The 19,979-nt window shown below is 47.5% G+C and overlaps 1 protein-coding gene across 1 annotated transcript; it reads right to left on the bottom strand.

The window, feature by feature from the left end:
* Positions 1 to 9,729: 9,729 nt before the first annotated feature.
* On the bottom strand, positions 9,730 to 14,091 carry LOC121668555 (prostate stem cell antigen-like). Its single transcript, XM_042036429.1, has 3 exons — positions 13,663 to 14,091; positions 11,318 to 11,422; positions 9,730 to 10,159 (listed from the first exon to the last, which is right to left on the bottom strand). The coding sequence occupies exons 1-3, from the start codon at positions 13,712 to 13,714 to the stop codon at positions 9,948 to 9,950; spliced, it is 369 nt and encodes a 122-aa protein (XP_041892363.1). The 5' UTR covers positions 13,715 to 14,091; the 3' UTR covers positions 9,730 to 9,947.
* Between the last annotated feature and the right edge of the window lie 5,888 nt (positions 14,092 to 19,979).

The following is a 19,979-nucleotide window of genomic DNA, read 5'->3' as shown; positions in this document are numbered from 1 at the left end:
CCACCGTAATAAGTCAGTTATACGGTAAAGGAGGAGGTCACCTGGAAATGATGGGGAGATGAAAGACGCGGGAATTCTTGGATGATCCTGGGTGGAATCTCTGCCAGGCGCCTGATGGAGCGTAGAAAAGGTGTTGTGGTTGGGGCTGTGTCAGTAGGGACAGTGCAGGGATGTTGTGCAAGGCACCAACAAGGCCACACTCGCAACACTGGGTGCATTTCCCCACCTTTGCCTGAGGGACCTGAATTCCCCTCCAAAGGATCACAGGAAGATGAGAATGGATGGAATATGAAGCTAAAAGGGAAGATTTAATGAAGAGGGAGGGCGGCTTTTCACACAGGCAGGTGGTGATAGGACAAAAGGGAAATGGTTTTAAACTAAAAGAGGATTTACATTAGAATTTGGGAAGAAATTCTTCTCTGTGGGAGAGATGAAACACTGGAATAGGTTGCCCAGAGAAGTTGCGGCTCTCCCATCCTTGGAAGTGTTCCAGGCTGGGTTGGACGGGGCTTGAAGCAACCTGGGATAGTGGAAGGTGTCCCTGCCCATGGCAGGGGATTGGAACTAAATCTCTAAGGTCCCTTCCAGTCCAAACCTTTCCATGATTCTAAAAGAGATGGGATTTCTTAGCGGAAGGAGAAAGGATTCCCAAATATGGACACGCTCAACAGCAGGGAAGAACAGGCTGAGATAAGAAAAAGGGTGGCAACTAGAGAAAAACAGTCCTTCAATTCTCCATATAAATGTTCCAGGTTTAGTGCCAGGCTGGGAGCTCTCAAGGGTGGAGAACTAATCCATGTCCACGACTGGGAAATTGGGATGGAGACACTGAAGTAAAGGCTGGTTTGAAGTGAATATAAGCAGTGTTTTTGCCAGACACTTGAGTGGAAAGGCTTTATGACCTTCCCAGCAGTAACATTCCAGGAAAACCTTTAATCCCCTCAGCCTCCAGTGCCCATCTATCCATCCTGGATAGCTGTCCTGTCATCCAAGGATGTTGGGTAAGGCCTCATTTGGGATGCCAGGATTGCAAGTACCCCCAACAGCTGAAAATAAGAGTTTATGGACAGTGCTCAGCTCTGGGAACAGATGAATCCAGCTCTTCCACACTCCACTATTTTGCCAGTGCCAGTGCCCTGGCAATCCATGTTTGGATAACTCCAAGATTTGGAGTGGTAGAAGTGGATGATGGAGTAAGAAGTGCCCAGGTAACATTTCCACTGGTCTGGGGGAGAACCAGGCAAGTTTGAAAATTATTCCACTTGTGAGTAATGCAAAAGTAAAATGTACAGGTTATTTCTGCTGAAAGCACTCCCAGGTCTCATGGCAGCTCTGCCTGGATGGGGTTGGAGGGAGGTGACAAGGAAAATAAGGGTGACATAAGTGGAACGTTCACTTGGTTGTGATGTGTGGGATCTGTTTGCCTTAATATCCTATTAAATAAATCAAAAGGCCCAGAGGGTTGGGATTGTAGAGTCTGGAGAAGAGAAGCTTCAGTGTGACCTTAGAAACCCTCCTAGTACCTGAGGAGGCTCCAGAAGAGCTGGAGAGGGACTTGGGACAAGGATCGGGAGTGACTGGACAAGGGGAATGACTTCCCACTGCCAGGGGGCAGGGTTAGATGGGATATTGGGACGAAATTCTTCCCTGGGAGGGTGGGGAGGCCCTAGCAGAGGTTTTCCAGAGAACCTGTGCCTGCCCCATCCCTGGAAGTGTCCAAGGCCAGGCTGGATGGGGCTTGGAGCAACCTGGGATAGTGGAAGGTGTCCCTGCCCATGGCAGGGGGTTGGAACTGGATGGTATTTCAGGTCTGCCCCAATCCAAACCATTCCATGATTCTGAACCTGATATTGATGAAATGGATGAGATCCTCCTCCTCTTGGGCTCCTCTTGGACAGAGAGCCCTGTCATGTGGGGCAGAGCAGAGCAGCCCATTCACCCTTCACCAACCACCTTCACAAAGTGTCTGCATCATCTCCTTGCCTCCTACGTCCCTGGCTGTCCTCAGGATGCTGCCTGCTCCTTATCCCACCGTTCAGCTGGAAAGAGGCAGCCCTGAGTTCTACTTTAGTCTGAAGATTTGGGCTTGTTCGTGTCGACATCTTAATCCCGGAGCCAACAAAAGTTTTCCTGCCATTTCCATGATGCAAAAGTGTCCCCTGGTTTTTATTTCGTGGTGAATCACTGGGGTGGTGGTGGCAGGGCATTTACCTTGGCGTAGCCACATGGGGTTGTGGCTTTGCTTCCTGGTCTGTTTGGGCTCCACCCTTGGTGTTTTGGGGTTCTTTACAGAAAGTGTGGTGAAATCTGGGCAGGGGAAGAGCCAGCTGTCCTAAATAGGCTGGATAAGATTAGGTTAGAATAAATTAGACTAGACTAGAATTTTCAGTTCCTAAAATGCCCATCCAGTCAAAGTCCCTGACCAATTCAGAGCTGACCAGAATTTAAGGCATGTTCTGAAATCCAGATTCTGATAGACCTGAAGCACTGACCACCTCTCCAAGAAGCTGTTCCAGTGTGTGACCACCCTCTTGGTAAAAAAACACTTCCTGATGTCCAGTCTACACCTCCCCCGTCACAACTTTGACCCTTTCCCACATGTCCTGTCCCTAGATCCCAGGGAGAAGAGCTCAGCACATCCCTCTGCCCTTCACCTCCTCAGGAACCTGCAGTGAGGCTCCCTCTCAACCTCCTTTTCTCCACACTGGACAAACCCAGAGCCCTCAAGGACGTTCCTTCCCGCCCTTCTCCAGCTTTGTTGCCCTCACATGGACACCTTCAAGGACATTCCCATCATTCCTAATTTGTGGGGCCCAGAATTGCACAGAATGTTTAGGGGAAGCCACAGCAATGCTGGGCACAGCAGGATAATCTCCCTGGACACAGCCCAGGATGTGGTTTGTCCTCTCGGTTACCAGGACACCCTGATGATCCCTATGGAATTCCTGTCAGATTCCTTTTGCAGGACTGGTTTCCAGTCCCTCCTCTCCCAGTTTATCTTGTGCCTGACATTGCTCCATCTTAGGTACAGAATCCATTATTTGGACTTGTTAAATTTCATCCCATTAATCATTAATTCCATTCTGTTTCACAGCTGGGGAACAAACACCCATCCCAGACTCTATTTCCATTCTTTTCCACCTTGCAAAAAGGTCGCTGGGAATGAGACATTTCTCCAGAACAGCGTCACAAAACTTTGGAGGAAAACAAGCATTTCCAGCTTGGAATAAGAATTCCTGCTGAGCTTGGAGAATACAGATGTGCAGCTCTGATGTGAGGATTTTCCATGGACCAGCAACAGCAAAGACCATTCTGTAGAACTTGACCTGGGTAGAGGCAGTGAATGACTGAAGGCACTTGGAAAAGGGTTTGGACAGATCCAGGCTGGGAAGGAATGGTTCAGTCTGAGAACTCCTGGATCCATTTGGAGGAGGAGTTTCCTTCATCAGGTTACTCAGATTTCTCCTGCCCCAGCAATGCCGCAATTCAGTGTCACATTTTTACACAAAACCCTTCAGTCTCTTCAAACACCTTCGGCCTTTTGCTGCACATCTCAACCGCAAGAGATGTTATTTGTTGGTTAAAACTGATGTTGCAGAGTATCTAAAAAGTTAAAGACCATGGAATCATGGAATGATTTGTTTTGCAAGGGAAGTCCAAGATCCTCTTGTTCCAACCACTTGCCATGGGTAGGGACAGAGATGCTGAGGGCGAGTCTCTGGCACTGAAGCTGACTAAAAAAAATGGTCTGTGATTCTTTTTCCTGCCAAACCCCACTGATTGTATCCAAACTGCCTCTGGGAATGGTCTCTGGGTAGTTTTAACTCCTCTGCCACCCCCAGGAGTTGTTTGGGAGAGCCTTGACCTCAACCCATGCTGGTGACAGTAGGGATGAGGAACCTCCAGTGCCCAGAGGTCTCCACTGGCCTGGAACTGTGATCTTTGGGCCTGAGACTTGCTGGTCCCATTCCTAGAAGGCCAGAAAAGTAGTAAGTTTTTTGTATTTTGGGTTCCATGATTTTTAAGGAAATATTTTTCTCACCCTTTATTCACCCTGAATTTCTGTGGGGGCTGTGGGTGTATCCCACCTCTGGTGCTCGTTAAGCAGGATCCTTCCAGGGAATACAATGTGTTTCAGGATGTCTTGGCCTTGATTTATCCCAAAATGGGACTCAGAATGTGTACAATAATGCTAAAAAAAGCATCACAGGGGGACAATAAATTTTGGGGATAGCCAGATAGTGAATACATTTTAATTTTAATTCTCGATTCTTCTGGATACAGGGGACACTGATGAAAACCCTGCAAGAATTTCTGACAGCAATATGCTGGCAACAAATCCCTGATTCCCATGGACACTGGGAATCAACGGATCTCCATGGCAAAGGCAAGTATTTATTTTGCCCATCAGAAGGGTGAGGAGAAACAGGGCAGAGCTGCGCACTTGAAGAGCACCTGATAACAGAACATTTGCTGCAACAACATCAAAGACGGTAAATTAATTGGTTGGGATTATGAAGGGCAGGGAATCAGCTGTCTTTCATAGTCCATGGGTGTGAGAAGGTTGCTAAATGCTCCGTCATTTTGCCACAAGGCAATTGGAGCTAGTCCAAAGGCCATGACTGCACATGAGCACCTCATTCATGACAAGCAATTACCATTCCCTGCCTCCTCCCTGCAAGAGCAAGAGTGGAGAGGGTTGTTTGCCTAATTGTTTTCTTTTAAATATTCCCATTTTACTTCAGTAGTTGAATTCTGATGACTAGCCTGCCTATATTTTTCTAAATTTCTGTTTTTCATTTCATGTGAGGAGGAATAGAATAGGTCAGGTGCATTCAAATTATCACATCTCAATTAATGATTTGAATATTTGTGTGTGATAGCCACACCTTCCTCTCTTTTTACTTATGACAGCTGAAGAGGTGTCCAAAAAATAGTATTTTAAGCAAGATGATCACCCTCCTCTTCACTGCAGAAATGTTGGATTTACAGACAGAGATTACATAATTTTTTCTTAAATTTGTCTGTGAGAGCAGACGAATCTGTATTTTTGCAAATTCAAAGGCTGCTGCCAAATGTAAATCCAAAAGCACACATCACTACTCATTTGGCACCTGTGTGTGGCACCACCCAGGTTTGTCCCTGCAAATAACTCAGTGTGTGGCGACCCCTGAGGAAAACGAGTCCATCACTCCACTTTCACTCCCCTGCCCTGGGTGAAGTCCTTGTTCCACAGAATTCCCTCAAGGCCAGATTGAATCTGAATGAAAATAAGCAGAGATGAAGGAGCAAAATGTTTTTTTCTTTTCTGACTCAGCCCCATGCCTACCACCTCTGTTTCAGGGGAGGTGGTGACACTACCCCAGCCAGGGAGAGCCACCAGCAGAGCTGGGAAAGGTTCCAGGGCTGGGTCATGGTGTCTTGAAGTGATTCATGTGGGGAACCGCTGGCAGAGGTGAGCAGGTGCCCTTAAATTTCAGTATTCCAGGCATAGAGGTTATTTCAGTGTCGGGGTGAACTCATCTGGTGTAAAAAATTCTGGGAAAGGCACATTACAAGAGCTTTTTTATTGAGTTGATGGCCTTTAAGGTGATGTCCCCATAAAATAAGGATGAGAAATCGGAGAAGCCATAGAAGGAGGAAGTTGGGCTTGCAAGAGAATCTGAGAATCAAGAGCATCATCAGAGGAGTCAAAGCATCACCTGCTTTGCAAAGAGTCCTGAGGAGGAGCTTGGAAAGGCATTAAGAGAGCTCAGGATAAGGTCAGAAACGAGGGATCAAGGGATCTCTGCCACAGAGAGCTGTCAAGTGGCAGAATGGGCATGGGATTAGTCAAGACAATGGGGATGAACTTGGCTTGTCCTGATTGAGAGGCAGCTACAATTCATTGAGGGATGTTCTGCAAAGGGCAGGAATTTGGATTGGTTTTAGTGGCTTAATAAGAGGCAGAGCAGAGCTAATCAGGCTCTCTCTGTTCTATTTGCCCCCAAAAACACCTTCATTACTCAACGTGTGCATGATTCAGAGCAGGAATGTGGCTGTGCAGGGTGGGTTGGGAGCAGGTGAGCCTTCCTCAGCTACCTCTGTGAGACTATTTTTGGCCTCAATCTCTCCCCTGGCCCTTTAAAGTCACTATCTGAGCATCTCTCCATGTGTTGGGCCTGATACCATCTGTACAAAGCAGAGGAAAGGAAATGCTGTGGAACTCGCCCCAGGCCATAAAGGAAATGTAGAGCACAGCAAGGAACTGCTGGTCCCCAAGTCCAGCTCATCCAGCCTCTCTGCCCCACAAACTTTCTCCAGTGGTTTAAATCCAGTTTTTAATCAGCTGTTGCAACTTGGGTTGAGTTCAGAGGAATTTGGTGACGTTTTTCAGGCTGGGGAAAGGCACTGGATATAAATTCTAATGTGCTGTGGGAAATACTGGATGGCCTAATCCTTATCCACAGGGACAATGAATAATGGTTAATTGTACCAGGAGTAAACAGAATCATGAAGCCTTAGAATCATGGAATGGTTTGGGTTGGAAGGGGCCTTCAAGAGCATCTCATGGGCAGGGACACCTTCCGCTAGACCAGGTTGCTCCAAACCCCATCCAACCTGGCCTGAGATACTTGAATTGTTTAAAGACCCTGTCCTCAATTTTAGGCTTTTTGAGAAGTGTGGAGAGGACAGAAGAACTAAAAAATCTGTTTGAGAAGAAACTTCCTCAGGCAAAATAGACCCAGCCTTATTTTTTCAGATGAATGTTGCGCTTTTGTGTCCTGCAGCAGCTCTCAGGATGTTTTATCAGCACCCAAAATGTAAATTGTCGCAGATTTCTTCACCAACAGAGCACGTTGGTGACAGAGGGTGCAGGGGCAGAGCAGAGGGACCTGACCCAGAGTCCTATTGAGCTGTGTAATGGGTTTAAAGCAGGAGGGGGAACCAACCTTTCTGCCAACGTGCAGTCCCAGCCCTTGGGAAAACATCCCGTCCTCTTCTTGGTCCTGCCCTGGCCCAGCCCAGGTTCTGATCGGCAGCTGAGTCATTTATCTGCCCCAGTTCGCCACCTCCTTGCCCTTCCCAGAATTTAGAGGGTTGTTTTTGAGGCTGCTCTGTCGGTGACCTGGATGCAGAGTGAGGTTTGGGGTTATTCCAAGTGCTGTGCCGGGTGCCATTAGTTTCACCACTCGCATGGGGTTCCTGCCCAGTTCTTTACTGTGCCTGTCCCAGTCTTGGCCTCTCCCAGCTGCACCTTCTTTAAACTTTTTCATCACCAAATCCCAGAATCCCAGAATATCTTGGGTTGGAACCCCCCCACCATTGACAGGGACACCTCCCCTATCCCAGGTTGCTCCAAGCCCCATCCAACCTGGCCTTGGACACTTCCAGGGATGGGGCAGCCACAGCTTCTCTGGGAAACCTGTGATAGGGCCTTACAGGAAAGAATTCCTTTCCAATATCCCATCTAACCCTGCCCTCTGGCAGTGGGAAACCATTCCCTGTGTCCTGTTCCTCCAGGCGCTTGAACCAAGTCCCTCTTCAGCTCTCCTGGAGCCCTTTTAGCCACTGAAAGCTCTCCCCAGAGCCTTCTTTTCCCCAGGCTGACCAACCCAAATACTCTCTGCCTTTCCTTATAGGAGAGGTGCTCCATGCCATCCTACCCATGAAAAGTCCAGGTACATCCACAGAAAGGATTTATCTCTAGGTAAATACAGATGAGAATCACTCACTGGTCAACCCTGAATTTATTCAGAGCAGAAGTTGGAAGCAGGAATAATCCTTTGAGCCTCTAAGAGATTAGACATTAGGTCTCAACCTCCAGAGCTTTGGAAAGCCACCTCTTGGCTCTGGGAAGAAACTCCTCAGTTCTGTGCTCGAGGAAGTAGACGGCATTGCCTTGGGACCAACACATTAAAGCAGAGATGAACAGCCCCCATTTATGGTCCTCTATCTTATTTTTGGGGACAAAATCCCCAAATTCCCATCCCTGAAAGTATTCAAGGCCAGGCTGGATGGGGATCTGAGCAACCTGGTCTCGTGGGAGGTGTGCCTGCCCAGAGCAGGGGATAAGAACAAGATGGTCTTCAAGGTCCCTTCCAACCCAAGCCATTCCATGATTTTATGAATGTGTTTGACCTCTCCAGAAGCTGGAAAAGGCTCTGTTTCACCCAACATCCCTGGGGACTCCAATGACTCTGGTGCCACCATCCCTTGGCCACTTAAATGCCCAGTCTCCAGAAACGACCATTGTAGCCAAATTGCTTGTTGGAAATGGCCTCTGGATGTGGACACGCCTGGGAATTGTTTCAGAAAGTGGGCACAGGGCACTGAGATGTCAGGAAAATCCCTGCAGTGCAAGCAGAGGATTCCCTGGAATGGAGAGTTCGTGGAGTTGGTCACCCATGCACAGTGGGAAATACACAGCTGGATGAGCCCCTTTTCATGGATATGACTCAGGAGGTTTGGAAAAGCCAGAATAAATCACTCCACTTGTCCCATATCCTCCCTTCACCTATAACCAGGTTGGATTCCTGCAAACAAGGTGGCTCATTCTTGATTTTCTCCGCGGAAACCCCTTCCCAACTTTCTACAATTAGCAGCTTGTTAATGCCTTGCATCCCAAGGATTTACGCACTTTCATCTTTCACAACAGCAGACGGTGTCATTATCTCCTGACATCCCACTGACTTCATCCCAAATGGGATTTTGACCCTTGTCCCATGGCTATGGATCCTCCAGGCAACTCATCCCCACCAGGGAAATGATTCCTTGTTATTTCAGCCCGTGGAGCCGCACATCCTTGTCAGCTCCAATAATTTTTAAGGTGTAAGAGAGGAATTTGGTGCTCTTGGCCAATCTCCCTCCCCTTTTAATCCTCTACCCACTGCTGGCCTGACTTCACAGCTCCTTAAATCCTGTTGCTCCCACCCAGGGCTCTCCCAGATTCACCCTCCATGTTTCCTTCCTTGTTTTTTACCAGATCTCTTCACGTGGGTGTAGCTTGGAAAACCCACCTGAGAGTTTCTCTCCGGCCTCTGTACGGTGCTTTTTCTTCTGCCTTTGCCAAAGGATCTCCCAATACAAGGTGGTAACATCCAAGTTTAGATCCATAAAATAAATCAGCTGGAGAAGGCACAGAATAACTATGAATCTATAGCTGTAAGGAGGCGCTTTAACTGTATATGAGAGGTGTTATAGAGTTTGCCTTGCACTCAGACACCTCACTGGTGTTGTTGAACCTCAAACCATTGGCCTTGGAACATTGACCCAGATCCCTCTGCAGAGCCTTCCTGGCCTCCAGCAGATCAACATCCCACCCAACTCAGTGTCATTGGTGAACTTCCCGAGGGTGCTCTTGACCCCCTCATCCAGATCATCAATAAATATATTGGACTGACCCCAATACTGATCCCAGGGGGACACCACTGGTGACCAGCCACCAGCTGGAGGTGGCACCTTTCCCCACCCCTCTGTGGAATCAGACAGTTTTTAACCCGGACAAGAGTACACATTCCCAAGCCCTGGACTGCCAACTTTTCCAGGAGAATATCGTGGGAAGCAGAATCAAAGGCTTTCCTGAACTCCAGATAGATACATCCACAGCCTTTCCCTCATCCCCTGAGGGGGCTTCAGGTCACATTGCACAGCAGTGACCTGGGCTAGACATCGGCCGGCTACACAACACCCACAGCTCTGCTGCAGGCAGAAATAGGTGACTGAGTAATAGATACCTGACACACACAGTTGGTGGAGAAATAACTTTATTTGAGGTGTTTTGCAGATAACATGATCACAAATTTCCTTATCTGGTAGCACTCAAGCTTTGCAAGATTAAAGCAGAAGCCATCATATGGCTCCCAGGGTGCTGGGTGCCCAACACACCCCACTGCTCCTGGTTACAATTCCTGTTGTTAGAAGGGTGCTCCAAGACTTGCTGTGGTCATGGGAGGCCTCTTTGCTCCTCACAATTTGTTGTTGAGGACGGTCCAGAGCACTCCGGCCGCTATTCCTCCCGCCAGCCCATAGCTGGACCTCACACTGCCCGCGGCGTTGACATTGCAGAGGTCACTGCTGCAGCAGGAGATGTTCCTGTTGCCCACATTGAAGTCCTGGTAGGATGCATCACATGAGGAATCGCACCCCTTGCTGATGATGCTGAAGAGCCCCACGACCCCTGGGAGGAAAGCAGGACCATTATTACAAGCACTCAGTACAAGCCAAGCCTCATGGAACTGAATAATGGGATGCTGTTCTTATCTGAGCTCGTTCCTTGGGAGAAAAATCGGAATCACAGAATGGCTTGAGGTGGAAGGGACCTTCAAGATCATCTCATGGGCAGGGACACCTTGCACTATCCCAGATTGCTCCACACCCTGTCCAACCTGGCCTTGGACACTTCCAGGGATGGGGCAGCCACAGCTTCTCCGGGCCCCACCACCCTCAAAGCAAGGAATTTCTTCTTAATATCCCATCTAACCCTGCCCTCTCTCACTGTGAAGCCCAAACCCAAACATCTTTGTTGCACGGAGCCTTTCAACACCTGGGAAATTATGGAAACAAGGTTATTCCCATATCAGGAGGCAGAGTTATTGTTTGATTTGTTTCTGAGAGGCACAGCCCATTTTTTTGGTCAGTTTTGGCAGCTGCTGGTTACCAGCAGATTTTGACCTCCGGGAGATCCGATCCATTCTCCTCCAGGAGATCTAAAATCCATTCTGGGCACTAAATCTTTGCCATGTGCAATAAATAAGGAAGAGTTCTACAACATCTTGGCTCTCCTGCATGTGAATGCCATGGATTTGCACATTCCCAACCAGGATAATTCCTACTGGCGGTATCACATCTACTGCCTGACAGAGAGAAGGTTCAATGTGCATTTTGTGCATTTTGTGCTCCAGGTCTAAGAGCAACTCAGCTGTCAGCACAGATATGGACAGGGCAAACCAGATCTAGAATGGGAAGATAAAATCCTAATTTTTCAAGGTTCCCCACAGACACAGAGATGAAATTCTGTCATTTTCATTGATCTCACCTCAAATCTGCGCTTTCACGACCAGGTTGGACCAGGCTCAGCCCCTCCCATTTTAATTCATGTTTGCAAATATTGCAAAAGAAATTAACCATAGCCCTTGCAAGCAAATAATTTTTGGTGTTGTGAAAGAGAAATAAACCTAATTTTGTGCAGGCGAAACACATTTGCACACTGAGGTTTGCTGGCCCAAACCACCTGCTGTATCCAAAAGGGGTGAGCCTGGATGGGACACCTGAGGCTGGGAAGATGTTTGGCTCCAGCATCCCAACTAACTCATTTTCCACCCCCATTTTTCCTTACGGATGACATCTGTCTTGCACATATTCTTCTCGCCACACTCCATCTTCGTCACGCACTTGGAATTGCTGAGCTGGGATGTGCAGCTGTAGCACTGCAAAGATGAACCTGCAAGAAACCAAGAGAGGTTAGGAGAGAAATCAGGGAATTATGGAATGGTTTGGGTTGGAAGGGACTTTAAAATCATCCAGTTCCACCCCTCTGCCATGGGAAGGGACAATTTCCAGTTGACCAGGTTGGTCCAAGCCCCATCCTACCTGGCCTTGGACACTTCCAGGAATGAGGCAGCCACAGCTTCCGTGGGCAGCCTGATCCATTTTTTCACCACTCTCATTGTAAAAAATGTCTTAATTATAGTCAACCTCAATCCACCCTTTTTTATTTTTAAAAAATTACCCTTCATCCTATCCCAACAGGATCTCCTAAAAATTTATCCCCAACTCTCCTGGAGCCTCTTTAGGCACTGAAAGGGGCTGTGAGGTCTCCCCAGGGTTTTCTCTTCTCCAGAGTGAACATCCCCAGCTCTCCCAGCCTGGCTCCGGAGGAGGGAGGCTCCAGCCCTTGAAGCATCTCCATGGTCTCCCCTGGATTTGCTCCAGCTGTTCCATGTCCTTCTGATCTTGTACCCCAGAACTGGACCCAGTCCTGCAGAAGGAGGAACAATTCTATACCTCTCATGTATCTTCAATCTACCCAAAGCTCTCCAGAGAACTCAACCAAGTGTTTGCACTGGGAAACCGGACCATTCCTGGGCATCCTCAAAGGAAGATATCTCCTCTGCTTTGGAAAAAAAATTACTTTTTTCCATTTTTTTATGGATTATAATGCACCTAGTTGAGGTGGGAGTCAGGTTTGGCAGGTGCTGAAGATATTTTGGATGTAGTCAGTGCAGTGAGGGAGCAAAAAGAGAGCAGATGGAGCTGGGCTTGAAGAGAATAATGGAATGGTTTGGGTTGGATGGGATTTAAAGATCATCTCATCAGGGACACATCCCTCTAGACCAGGTTTCTCCAAGCCCCATCCAGCCTGAGGGATGGAGCAGGATTTTTCAAAGTCTCCTCGCATTGTCTCAGTTCTGAACTTGTGACTCTCACTCTCCATCTCCCCCCTCTTCGAAAGCAAAGTTCAAACATGACTTTTACCCCTCTCTGACCACCCTGTTCCCACTCCCTCAAGGAAATGTCTCTCCACAGGGGATGGAAATCAATGCTGGCAACACCTGCTGGGCTGTTCTGTGCATCCAGCAAAGGCAGGATAAACCTGACAGTTCCCAAGTGTCCAGCCCTGGTGACAAATTGTCCCCAGAGGAGTGAGATTGTGGTGTAATTACCTGTTCCTGTCACCTACTTGTGCCGCAGGCTGTCACTGGAGCCTTGCAAGTGTCAGTTAACGTTAATATATATGTATATATTTCCTTTAGATCACCAAACCTGTATCATGAATCCCCCAGTTCAGTTGCATAAAATACTCTTTTAGGATACTGAAAACCCCTATTTAGAAATTAGGGATTGAAGGAATTAATTTGAGGCACTTGGTGTCCCTCTGTCTAAGACACTCCGGTGTAGACGACTGATGCAGTCACAGAGGTGAGCAGCCAACCCCCAATTTGTCTGAGTGCTGCACTCTGTTCTCACATTGTTCTGACTTATAATGCCATAAAAGTCAAATTTTGAGTGCTCTGATGGAAGCTGGCAGAGAGAAAGGTCTGTGGACTGTGCAAGACCCTTCACAGCTTATTCCTTAGGCATCCTCTGCTGATTGAAAAACTGCTCAGATTTGATTCTTCTCTTCACTGGTAATAGGGAAAAGCTGCTTTAAACCCTTTTTTATTTTTTCTCAGTGAAGCTATAAAAACATGAGGGTGTCCAAAGTCCACCCATCCACTCTATAAAATAACACATCATGGCACTGTTGTTTTTACTGTCTTACACAATTCTGGAAATCTGGATGGTGTCAGGGTCTGCTTTTGAAAGGAAAAGTCAGAAGAAAATTTTGGAGGAAAACTTTGCAGAAATATTGCAATTTTGATAGCCTGGGAAGAAGGAAAATACCCCCCCCCGCCCCCCCGCACTTAACCCCTCCCCTACTCCCTTAACTGTGTGGTCTGGCTTAAAAAACTTGGATTTTGATTAATTCAGGATTTCTCTTTCCTGGAAGCTATGAGGATTCCACCATCCCCAGGATGGCACTGTGCATTTTTCCCACTCAACACCCATCCAAAGGGATATATCTTGGGATGACCATGTGCCAACATCTCTTCCCTCCCTGCCAAACCCCACCACAAATCCTTCTCCCAGACTGAAGATCTGCAGGAAGGGCTGGGGGGTGGATCCTTTTCGGGATCTTACCTGAGTCCACGCACAGGAGTGCTCCCAGCAGGAGCACAAGGAAAGCCTTCATCTTGGAATAACCTCTCTGGGGCTGCCTCTGGGTAGTTGTCCCTCCTGGGGCAGGTTATATATCCAGGGAGGCAGGGCATGCCCACAAGGCCATCCCTGAGAAGGCACCTGAGGGAGCTGCTGGCTGGACCAAGGGAGGGGTTGCTTTGTGCGTTGGGATATTTGTGTTTGGTGCCTCTCCTGTTTCCCTGCCACTCTCTGGGCTCCCCTCCACCGCTGCCACCCCCGCCTTCCCTCCTACCCTTGGGCAAAGTGCTCACAGGAGTGGAAAAAGCCCCAAATTCTTCTGAACAAGGCCAGCCTTATGCATTTCTTCAGAGTCACTGAGGCTGCAGTGGCACCCTGTGAACGAGGCTCTCCACCCCCGTGCCACCCTGAGTGGAGCCATTGTGTTTAAATTGGGGACAAAATGTTCTTTGAATCAACAACTTCGGGTATTTATCTGCCTGTGTGAGCGATACTCGTGATAACAAGGTATGTGGTAGGGAGGTATGTGGGCAAATTAAAAGTGCATTGGCCTTTCCAGGTATTGAGGAGTTCATTCGGCCTCATTTGCATTTGTTTTCTGTTGAAAAGCAATGGCCAACTCCTTTTTGATGTTTGAAACCCAAGGGACTTTGTGATGGATTTATTTTGAGATGTTTCATTTGTGACTTGGTTCTCTTTGTGTCCCTCTTGTCTGGCAGAGGCTGGGTACAAGTTTGGACACTTGACTCATAGTAGACTCAATGTCAACAACCCAGGCTTGTCCAAAAAATGCCACTTCTCTGTCACAGACAGGGTGAGTTCAGCCACATTCCAGCCTCAAGTGCGAATGTTTGCTCTCGTGGGTTGAGCAGAATCCTCTCCCATTCCTCACATCCTGTGACCACTTCTCAGGACATGCCAGGGCAAAAGAAAACAGGGTTTTTTTGCTAAATTCAATGTTTAATTAATTTATTTTTTTCCTGGGATCCCAGTGCTGTGCATTTCTTTCCTTTAGGGATTTATTCTCATGCAGGAATTTTTCCAAATTGAAAGGAAGGTGTGCAGGTGGGTCATTGATCAGTGGCTGTGGGGTGAGAGGTAGACAATAAAACTCCTGCCCTGATTTATGCCAGTGGAGAGTCTAGTGGAGGAGATGATTTGAAAATCCTGGTTCCTCCATGGGGATCTTAACCACTTCCACTTGGACTCTTCTGTGTAAAACATGCCTAAAAAAACATCCCAACACCTTCTTTCTGTGTCTATTGGCTTCTGCCTCATCATATTTTTACAGACCAGATCATTTATAGTCAACCTTTATGGATAAAAAAACCTAGTACTTTTTTTCAGGCTCTGGAGTTCCTCATTCAGAGCTCTTCAAGGCTATTTTTCTTTTTTAATCCCTTAGGATTGTCCCTGTAGGGTTTGGCTTTTTGTGGTAGGGAAGAACAGGGCCAAGGGGGAAAAAACCCTCCCTATCAAATCCACCAAGGCCTGGAATTAAATATTTCTTAAAAAAATCCTTGATAAGGAATAAAACTCTTTCCATCTCTCCCAGGGCCATTATTTTTATTCTTTTTCTAACATCGACCAGAAAAACCCAAACCTTGTGGTGCTGTGAGAGAATCTGACAGCTGAGAGCTTCTACATCCCCCAGTCCTGCTTGCCTGAGGCCGTGTGAGATCCCGGGAATTCCTGTATCGTTACATGAATTGTTGATTCTCACTGTTTTTTGGGAAATTGAAGTGCAATTCCTGCTCGACTCCTGAAGATGGCAAACGTGTCCCGTTATAATTCCACGTGCATTAACACACACTTATCCATAGGATTGGGTGTACATGGTGGTGTTTTCTTTTCCTGAGGTCATTAAATTCCCAATTCATCTGCCTTCATGGAAAAGACCATCAATTCCCTCTGGGAATCTCATGATGCTTGAAAATCACTTAGAGTTTGTTTTTTTTAATACTGTTTTTGCTGTCACTGCTGATTCCTGATAGAGCTGGGTCTGGAGCTCTTTGTTTGGGAAAAGAGGAAACAGGAGTTGATTATTTGCTCTATCCTGGTTCTGGATTATTTGTTCCTGCCTGGTTGGGAAAATGGTGATGGATCATGGTACAGACCGTGGTGTCATGGATCACATCGAGGAGTGGCCATGAGCTAGATATTTGAGGAAAAAAAGGTGAATAGGTAAAATCTGGACAGAAAGACATCAAAAGGAAGTTTCTCCAATTTCTTGGACATCTGGAGGGAAGCCTGTAGGATGACAGAGTCTTAGAATCACAGGATCATGGAATGTTTGGGTTGGAGGGGTCTTCCAGATCATCTTATTCCAACCCCTTGCCATGGGGTCCAAGCCCCGTCCAACTTGGCCTTGAACACTTCCAGGGATGGGGCAGCCACAGCTTCTCTGGAAAACCTGTGCCAGGGCCTCCCCACCCTCCCAGGGAAAAACTTCCTCCCAATATTCCATCTAGACCTCCCCTTTTTCATCTTAAATCCATCAGCAGAAGAGAAACAAAAAACCCCAAACAAGCAGAACCCGTCATAAGGAAATGAAGCTGAAGTTCATCATCATCCCAGCTCCTGGATGAACTGCAGCCCTTGGAACAGCTGGATCACCAGGAGATCCTCCGCATTCTCCAGACTCTGAGCTCAGACTTCTTCTTCTTCAGACACCTTCTTGGATGCCTTAATTCCAGCCAGGATTAAGGGCAGGAACAAGAGGAGCTGCTGTCCAAGGCTGCCTGGCCCTGAGGAGGGGTCACTGAGTTGTTTTCTCAGCATGGTCCTGCCTGCCTGTAACTCCTTTCCAGGATATTCTGAAGTCTCTGTGTGCAGTTAAAATGGTATGCAGAGGGAATTTTATTGGCTTTTCCGCTCCTGGATGGTGTTTCACAGGGAGCTGATGCTGCCTGCAAGTCTATTCATGCTGGGGGAATTTGGGATATTAGAGGAAGGGAATTGAGTGACCAATTCAGGCATCCAAGTGGGAATTTTTTATGACTTTTCTTGGGAACACCACCTCAGGAATACTCAGCTGTCCCAAATCAGAATGGGTGGGGAATAAATGAGGTTGAGTCACCAGGTGGGAGTGAGGCAAATCTCATTATGGACTTTTCTGCAAGGAGGGAAGCGTGGATCCCAAATGAGGCATCGGATTGGGTATTCAGGATAACAGATGAATTGATAAGGTGAGAAAAAGATTTCAAAAGGAGGAGGTATAGAGCTGTTTCCAGAGATGGATGGATGGATGGATGGATGGATGGATGGATGGATGAAAGAGTAGGTTTACATTGGATATTGGCAAGAAATTCTTCCCTGTGAGGGTGATGAGGTCCTGGCACAGGTTGCCCAAGAAGTTGTGGATGCCCCATCTCTGGAAGTGTCCAAGGCCAGGTTGGAGCAAGCTGGGATAGTGGAAAGTGTCTCTGCCCATGGCAGAGGGTTGGACAAGATGTTCTTGAAGGTTCCTTTCCACCCAAACAATTCCATGGTTCTATGGAAAGACACAGAATGTTCCTTTTCTCAGCCTAAAATATTTCTCCCCCATCTCCCAGCTGTTTTCCACTCTCCTGTGGCACGTCCTGCAATGGACATGAACGTTGCTGATCCAGCAGCAGGAAAACTGATTCCAGCTGCTGCAGAGGTGCCCTTGGCTGCCAGCAGAGAGAGGCTCCAGCTCCCACATCTGTAGCTATTTAATACTGTTCCATGTCATGGTCCAGCTCCCACTCCAAGGATTTATATCCAGGTTTGCTCTTCAAATGAGCTTCGGAGCACATGGATGCAAGGCTGGGATTCCTGCTGGAATTCCAGAGTCCAGCAGCAGGGACTGGAACTGCCACTAGGAGCAGAGAGGATGCAGAAAGGTGTTTAGGTCTCTGTCACTCAGGGACAGGGCTGCTCAGGGACCTTTGGCTCGAGCCTTCCTTCCTTTGTGCCTCTTTTTCCTCCAACACCAAACAGGGCTTGGAATTCCTGCATCCCAAGCGAAGTTTTTGGGATCTGTGGGTGCCCACAGGTACAATCAGGGAGCAATGCAAAAGTTTAACGAGCAAGGCGCTTGTTTGACCTTGAGTATTTCTCCAAGGGTCTTGGCACAGAGCGAAACATCCAGCGATTCCCATTTGGGATTTCCGATTTGCGGAGCTATCCTGACCAGCCCTGGAGAAAAATTCACCTTCACATCCCACACATTCCTGCTGACAACCATGAAATCAATGCCTGGCTGCAAATAAATCCCACCACGGTGCTGATCTTGTCTGCGGAGTGAGGAGTCGATGGAGAAAATTCCAGGGGCTGCAGGGATTGGAGATTCCCATACGATGGTGCTGTTGCTACATGGCTGGAGCCCAAACCTCTCCCGGCGTGTGGGAGCAGCCCCAGATTGTTTGTTTAAAAATCTCAGCAACTTCAGAGCACCAAAAATGCATTTGACTTTTTTTTGTTGTTATTTTGCTAATTGCTGAGCTCTTCTGCTTTGAAAAGTCTTGGAGTGTGGGATCCCTGCCAGCTCCTGCCGGCGATGCCTGGCGCATCCTGGAGTTGTTTGTGGGGAGAAAGGAGAGCATTTTCCTGCTCCCACGCTTTGGAGTTGGGGTGAAGGGTGGGGAGAGAAGCCTGGGCTGGGACCACAAAGAGGTTCTGTGCTTGTGCTGCTCTCACGAAAAACTTTCTGACCCTTCCCTTACCAGGCATTGCAGCTTCCTGTGTAGAAATGTGGCAAAATATTGGAAATACAGGCAGGAAACATGAATTTCCTGGGATCACACAACAGATCTCAAACCAGGACCCTCAACCACCCTTGCTGCTTCCCAGTCTAAGAGCTTTTCCTTCCATCGGGAAAATTAATTTTCCTGGCCCCACCAGAAACCACAGAATATGGATGGGGAAGACCCTGAGATTTCCGGTCCAGCTGCTGCAGGAGGAAACACAGAAGCACAGAAGGATTTTAGGTGGAAGGCACCTTCAAGATCATCCAGTTCCAATCCCCTGCCATGGGCAGGGACAACTTCCACCAGACCAGGTTGGTCCAAGTCCTGTCCAACCCTGGCTTTGAATCCAGAGCGTAGAAAAGGGTGTATCTGGGGCCAGATATGACCAGCAGGGACCATGGCTCCCTATGTGGCCACAGCTGCACTCAATCCACAGCCTCTTGGTCTCTCCTTTCCCAGAGAATCACGGAGTCCTTCAGGTTGGAGAAACCCTCTGAGATCATGGAGTCCAACCATTCCCCCAGCACTGCCAAGGCCACCACAACCCCATGTCCCAAAGTGCCACAACCACATATTCTTTAAATCCCTCCAGGGATGGGCACTTCATTGCCCTGGGCAGCCTGTTCCAACCCATCCAGTGAAGAAATTTTCCCTAATATCCAATTTAGACCTTCCCTGATAACTTCAGGCTGTTTCCTCTGGTCCTATTCCATGGGAGAAGAGATCAATCCCCACCTCAGCAGGGCTTTGGCCCTTTTAATTTTTCCCTGCATAACTTCATGGCATGCTGAAGTCCTCCTAAGTTGTCTCCACCTCATGCAAATGTCATAAAATCGCCTTTTTTGTCCATCCTGCCCTTAGTCTGTGCTCAGTCCCCATAAGTGGTGGTGCTTTCCCAACATTAACGAGGTTTTGGGAAAAATCTTCTGCGCAGAAGGAGCTCATCTCATGAACTTATACATGGGAAAAATGTTTTCTTGAGGGAACATTTTTGTCCAGGCTTTTCTTGTGGCTTGGTTCAGAATTTGTTGACAAAGTGTTGGGAAACAGGATTTTGTGGGCAAAGAAGAACTCTGCGGAAATAATAAAATTATTTGAAGTCCGGAATGGATTTTGGGATCAAACGCAGTTATGGAGAGCAAGATCCATCTAAACCAGTGAGTTTCCACTTGGGATATGCAATTAAGATACAGGAGATACAGGATCAGTCCTTTAAAGCCAGGTTTCCTTTCCCTGGAGCAGATGCTACTCTTTTTACAGAGGCAGGAATTCTGATAACACTTGTCTTTGTCCCTCTGCTTAGAACTGTTCCACTTTGTGTTAACTAACTACAAACTAATTGGGCCGGAGAGATGCAGTGGCGTGAAGCAATTTGATTTTGATGAATTGGCAATTTCTTACAAAAACTATTTCATTAAAAAAGTGTTGTTGTTTTTTTTTCCCCTTGGCTGCTTTATGAAGTGCTCTGATGTTTAGGTCAGCAGAAGATGAGTTGCACAAATCAGGAGAGATAACGGGCATTCTGATTAATATCTGTCATTTCCTCCTGATTTAACTGTTAAGCTGGAAAATCGATTGGAAAAATCA

The sequence above is a fragment of the Corvus kubaryi genome, unplaced genomic scaffold (genome assembly GCF_017639235.1).
Source record: "Corvus kubaryi isolate FWS band 111438036 unplaced genomic scaffold, C.kubaryi_AGA036_p1.0 37385, whole genome shotgun sequence".
Lineage (NCBI taxonomy): Eukaryota > Metazoa > Chordata > Aves > Passeriformes > Corvidae > Corvus > Corvus kubaryi.
Note: the sequence above shows the minus strand (reverse complement) of the source record. Positions and strands in the feature narration are given on the sequence as shown.